This window comes from Aquila chrysaetos, chromosome 25 (assembly GCF_900496995.4).
Source record: "Aquila chrysaetos chrysaetos chromosome 25, bAquChr1.4, whole genome shotgun sequence".
Classification (NCBI taxonomy): Eukaryota; Metazoa; Chordata; class Aves; order Accipitriformes; family Accipitridae; genus Aquila; species Aquila chrysaetos.
In genome coordinates, this window is record NC_044028.1 from 9,983,099 (window position 1) to 9,989,098 (window position 6,000).

The 6,000-nt window shown below is 43.7% G+C and overlaps 1 protein-coding gene across 2 annotated transcripts; it reads left to right on the forward strand.

The window, feature by feature from the left end:
* The first annotated feature begins 84 nt into the window (after positions 1-84).
* Positions 85-4,697, forward strand: RPS15A (ribosomal protein S15a). 2 transcript variants are annotated; one of them, XM_030002316.2, is made up of 5 exons: positions 85-166; positions 1,309-1,446; positions 1,638-1,717; positions 3,239-3,324; positions 4,562-4,697. In XM_030002316.2, exons 2-5 carry the CDS (start codon positions 1,314-1,316, stop codon positions 4,653-4,655), a joined length of 393 nt encoding a protein of 130 aa, XP_029858176.1. In that variant the 5' UTR covers positions 85-166; positions 1,309-1,313; the 3' UTR covers positions 4,656-4,697. The 2 variants fall into 2 exon arrangements, with proteins under 2 accessions (XP_029858176.1, XP_040976280.1); XM_041120346.1 differs by lacking the exon at positions 85-166 and adding an exon at positions 516-540.
* Positions 4,698-6,000: the final 1,303 nt, after the last annotated feature.

Here is a 6,000-nt window from a genome sequence, read left to right on the forward strand (position 1 = left end):
CCCTCGGCCAATGGGGACCGCCAGGCCTGGCGCGCGGCGCGTCCCGACTGGGACGTCAAGTCTCGCGATCTCGCGCGGGGCGCCGCGCACCACCTCGCGCCCATGGCCCTCCCATAATCCCGCGCGGGCGCCCGGCCTCTTCCTTTTCCGCCATCTTGCTGCACCGGTGAGTCGGGGGGTGCCGCCGGGTCCCGGCTGCCATCCGCCGCCTCCCGGCCCCATCCGGGCCCGGCGGCCGCCTCTGCCCGCCTCGCCGGGGCCATGAGGCTGCGCCCGGCCGGTTCGGCCCGTTTTGGGCCGCCGGCGTCTCCCCTAGCGCTCTCTGGAGCCTCCGGAGCGCAGGGTGGGGGGAAGCACCCCCCTGCCCGTGGCTCCGCTCTCCGCGGAGATGCGGGGCGGGCGCCGAGGGCGGGGGCCGGCACGGCAGCCAGGCCCGGGCCGGTGCTGTGGGAGGCCGGGCTGGGCAGGGCTCGGGGGAGCCGGGCCGCGGAGTCTGCGGGCTTCGGGGAGCGAGGAACGTGCGGCGAGGCCTGGGAGGAGGTAGGGGAGGGCTTGGGGAGCGGGCGGTGGGCTGGTCCCTGGGAGAGGAGGCGGCCCTCGGGACGGGGGGTCTGCCTGCCCTCGCCCCGTGGGCAGCAGTTAGCCAGGCCTGCTCGTTTGGGCGTCCCTGGCTGAGTAGTAAAAGCCTTCGTGTGCCGCAGGACCTGGCCACCTGGGGAATGGCCCTGCGGGCCAGTCAGGAGCACTGTCCTGGCGGTGCACTGGCTCTGTTAACAAGTGGGGCGACAGCATCAAGTCTTGTCATCCCTTGTGGTACTCGGGGGGCTCCTGTCTTTATCATGAGAACGCAAGAGTTGATTCCCGGTTTCCTTTCCAGTGTTCTGCAGGTTTTTCGCAGATAAGCAAGCCGAGCAGCTTCTGTTCTATTTAATACCATGTACGACCTAGTTTTTGAGCAGGGCTCATTCTGCATCACTAGGTTTTAAAGTCCGAAACGATTGACCTGGGAAGGGTGTCATACTGATGAAATGGTGTCTAGAGGATGGTTTTTAAATCTTTGTGCATGTTGATAACGCTAAGTTTAAATAAGCGTCGGGTTTTCTGGTTTGTTATGATAGTTAGGAATTCTCTTGAACATACCCGAGTGTGTGATCTGATCTGCTTTCTAGCTTAAGAGCGCTTTTTAAGGTTTAATGTAACTTTCTGTCAGTCTTATTAGGTCTAAAATTAGCCTTAAGAAAAGGGCACTGCTCAGTATTTCTGTGCTGAAAAGCTGGTGTACGTAACTGCCTCTCCTGTTCCCTGCAGGCACCATGGTGCGCATGAACGTTCTAGCCGATGCTCTCAAAAGCATCAACAACGCAGAGAAACGTGGGAAACGCCAAGTTCTCATTAGGCCGTGCTCCAAAGTAATCGTCCGGTTTTTAACTGTGATGATGAAGCACGGTAAGTCTAGAGTGCACAGCGCTGGCTTGTTTCTCATCCGTGGTTTCTGTGCATGCTGTTGTGTTAAGATGCTTTTTGACTAAAAGCAAGTCAAGGTGCTTGAACTAGTTTTGTACAACATGGTTAATTGAGTTATAGTAATGTAGCTAAGTATTATGTATTTGATTTGTCTGTTTGCTGATCTTTTGTAGGTTACATTGGTGAATTTGAGATAATTGATGATCACAGAGCTGGGAAGATTGTTGTCAATCTCACAGGCAGACTCAACAAGGTAGGATTTGTCTTCCTGAATTCAGTTCTTAGGAAGGTGTTTAAATGAGACTTTTTAAAATGTTTGTCTTCTCCAGTTCTGAAAGAATTACTTACAAAGAAGGTAGTATTTATTGAATCCCTATAAATGAAAGTAATATGGATATTATCAGTGGTTATCAGATGCTTGTTAATTTTGCTAGATTTGTAGTGATATGGTTGACTAATTATATTTTGGGTAAACTCTGAATGTGTAAGACATTTTCAGGGAAGTCTGCTTGCAAGTGCTGTGTGTTTCTCCCTTTAAAGGCTTTCTGGCTACCTAGTGATTTCTCAGTTTCTTTGATGTTTAAGCTATCTAGAAGACTTGTCTTAAGAGATAGGAACTGAGTTGCTTTCCAATTGATGTTTAGTACCTGTAAATGTTGAGAAAATAAGCCTTTCTGCTCCTGCTAGATAGGCTTTGCTTGCAGTTGAGGGAAGTTGAATGTTAACATTGATTAGTGTTTTTTAAGTTCCTGGGGCATATGAAGTATTCCTGTGTGTTTTGGAAATTTTTTTAATACTTTTGTCTCAGAATACTGAGCTGGCTAGTTCTGTGATGACTTGCTGTGCATCATTGTTTCCAATTAAGCTATTCAATTAAGCTTCTTTACTAAAGAAATAAAAAAATTACTTGGTCAAAATATGTTGGGTGCTGTCTTCACGATGAAAAAATACTGCAGCTGAAAATTGCTTGAGTGTAGTAGGCAGCGAATTCTGATGCCACCCAAATTACTAGTGTTATATGTCTGTAATAAAAATAATGTATGTCAGGTTTGAGTATAGTGTTCCTTGAACTCTTTGGGATAATTTCGTAACAGATCTTGCAGGGTACAGCTGGATATAACATCTCTCTCAATAATTGCAATAAGGGAACAGTTGTTTGTTTCAGAAAAATGTCCATCAGTGCAGAAAGTGTACTTCTGGTCTGCTCTTGGATATTTATTAAGATAACTGAAGCCAGGGAGGTAGCTGGAGGTGGTAGTAGTGGTCATGGTCAGTAAATAATACGATTAACTTGAAGACTTCAATAACTTTTATGCATGTTAATTTCTCCATGTTTAAAATCTACGGGTATTTTTTGCTAACTAGTTTTGATGATTAGAAGTAGAATATCCCTGAGTAATCACATGTTTTTTGATGATAGAGGATGCTTAATAATCTTTAGTGGTTTATAGTATGCTTTTATGCTCTTGCAGGTCTAGCCATTAATTTGTTAGTTTAGCTTCAGCAGCAGTGTAAGTCACACTATTTAGACAAGGAGGAGGAGGTAAGGCTAAGGAAATAAAAGCTGAATAGCTGTGTGAGTCTCAACTTACCTGAGAGGAAGCGCTGTTCCATACTGTGGGTAATGGGGCGTGCTTCTTGGTATTCTAATCTTTTGCTGCCAAAAATATTTCAATTGCAGTTGTTAAATTCCTTCATTCAGTGAGCTGGAATGACAAACGTACAAATCCAGTTTATAAAGTTCTTCCGTTTGTAATGGAATTCTGTTTTATAGTGTGGTGTAATCAGTCCCAGATTTGATGTTCAGCTGAAGGATTTGGAAAAGTGGCAGAACAACCTGCTGCCTTCACGTCAGTTTGGGTAAGTATGGAGAAGATTTAAATATGTGTTGTATGTAAAAATGTGGTGGTTTTTATTACACTTTCATACTGCCCAAGTTAGACTCCCTTGACACCTTTCCTCTCTAATCAATCTGGAGGTAGATACCAGTCTAAAAATCCATCTTCCATAAAAATGTTCTTTTTAACCAGTTTTAAAGGGGCACTGCTAAGCAAGGACCTATTTTTGCTTGGCTTTGGTAAATCCTGCTTTCACTGTTTCTACAGTTTATCGGGAAAATAGGATTTTTCTTTTACTCGTTTTAATTTTATTAGTAGCTGTTTATGGATGGGGGAGGAGTCATGTAAGTTACCAGGTCAATGGAAGTAGGAACTTCCTGATTGTGTATGAATTGATTAGATACTAAGTGATGAGAGACTCAGAGCCTCTGTTAAACAAACCTCCACAATGTAGAAAATCTTACTATTACGCAATATGTTTTTCCTTTCCAAAATTCACTGAGTCAAGGGTAATAAATCTCAGTGCACCAGGATGGCAGAGCTAGAACAGTCTTCAGGGGCTCAGCCAGTCTGTCCTGTCAAAGGCAGGATTAACAGTTCCTTGTCATTTCTGTTCTTAAAGCTCCAGTGATAAGCCGCTTGCTTTCGCTGTACCTATATAGCTTACTAGTGCGTGTTGTCATATTTTTAAGAGTATTTATAGAGTGGTAGGACAAGAGGTTCTCAGACACGAAGCTGTGTGGATGAAGTATGCTGATAGTCCAAATGTTGGCATTAGCAATGACTAAGGCTGCTTCAGTTGTCAGTCCAGATCCAGATATTCATCTGCATCAGTGCACAGTGTTCAAAACACTGAGACACAAAGCGCTCGGAGTTGAGGAGCTGTCTGGCACCATGGCAACTCTACCTGCTCTGAAGAAAAATGTCTGCTTAAAGTAGAAGCAGACTTTGTCTGGAAACTATAGAGTTGCTGCTGCTACAACAGCTGAACTGACTTTACAGTGGGAATGCGCAAGAAAACTTCTTGCTGAGACTTATGCAAATATTTGGGAACAGAAGCCTATAAATGTCCTTTGTGTGCCGCAGAGTTGTGCTTGTGAGAGGAGTTTCTTTTTCATTGTCTGATAACCTTAGTTCCGCTAGGCCTATTCTTACAGAAACTAATCTTACTATTGTAATACAAAAATGAAGTTAGTGCTGTCAACTCTGCACAAGCATAGAACAAAATGATAAACTGAACATTTGTTCTTTCTTAATAGGTACATTGTACTGACAACCTCAGCTGGCATCATGGACCATGAGGAGGCTAGGCGAAAACACACAGGAGGCAAAATCCTGGGATTCTTTTTCTAAAACTTGTAAAAAAAGAGGATACTAATAAATTGTTCAAATGGACTCTGGTGTTTCCAGTCGGTATTTTAATGACTTCTAACACTACTTGAGATAGTGCTTGCAACAGACAGCTCTTCAGTAGTGCTCAAGTTCCACCTGTACTGCAAAGGACATTCAGGTTCCATGCCACCCCTGGTCACAACTTTTATTTCTGTTAATATAACATACTTTCAATAATTACCGCTTGAATGACAGTTACAGGTCACTATACAGAATAGCCTCAGCAGAGGAACTCTAATGTTAAACTACATACTCAGCTATCATGTGGTGGGATTGCCTCTTGGCTGTTAGATACATGCATCTCCTTAGTTACATATATGTGACTCTATAGTTTCACCTTTTGGCTTAACAACAGAAGATGCCTTGCCAGAAGGTGTTTCCTGTTTGTGGTTTAGAAAGTTACGAGATGTAGGACTGTGGAATGATTAAGATGATTGAACTCTGATTTCAGATCACAAACTTGTTCCACATCTTACAGTGTAAGGAGTAGCTGAGGTACTGAGGTGAATAATTTTTTCTTCAAATTTCTAGTTTGAAAGTCCTTTGAAACATCAGTTTTGGGTAAGGCAGTTGCAGCTGTTTTGCATGTTACCATGAAGATGTGACTGTTTGAGATTTCTTTAAGTTACTTTTTGGAGTAGGAAGTAAGGGTATCTGAACCTACAGGTAGTGAATGTTTAGTATTGAATGAGTTTTTGGTCTTTGTTTCAGGCATCTGATGCATGACAGCATAATGTACTTGACCATTCAGAAAAATCAACAGATTTCTTTCAAAGCAGTACACAGAGCAGGTGACTACAGCTGAAGAGCTACTTGCAGATGGTAGAGAGTGGGAAGCAAGCTTCTGGGCTGATTGTGTTGTCCTTTAACAGCATTTGGAAATCCCTTGCCTTATTTCACTTTGGAGTCTTTATTAGGAAGGAGCCTATTCAAATGTAGCAAGCCTGTTTCAACGCACTTTAAAACAACTGTTGAATTTGTGGTCCACCTGATACAAACATTTGGAAACAATTTTCCTTCTTGGCGGTAGGTCCTGATGCTTGATACGTGCAGTTGCTTGAGTTAAAAGTATTGTGCCTCGAAAGTGATACTTCATCACACAGCTTTTCAGAGAGCCTTAGGATGGAAGTGAAATGTCTTCAGGCATGAAGTCTTTAATCTCTATAGCTTATAACTATGTAACCTGTTTCAGTTCAGTCTGTTACTTTTTATGGAGAAAAGGAGGTGGTGATACTGCTAAGCAAACAGGTCTTACCTGTATGTAGACAAGCTGCACAGTCTTGTCTAATGTGGTGGCTCTTCTGAG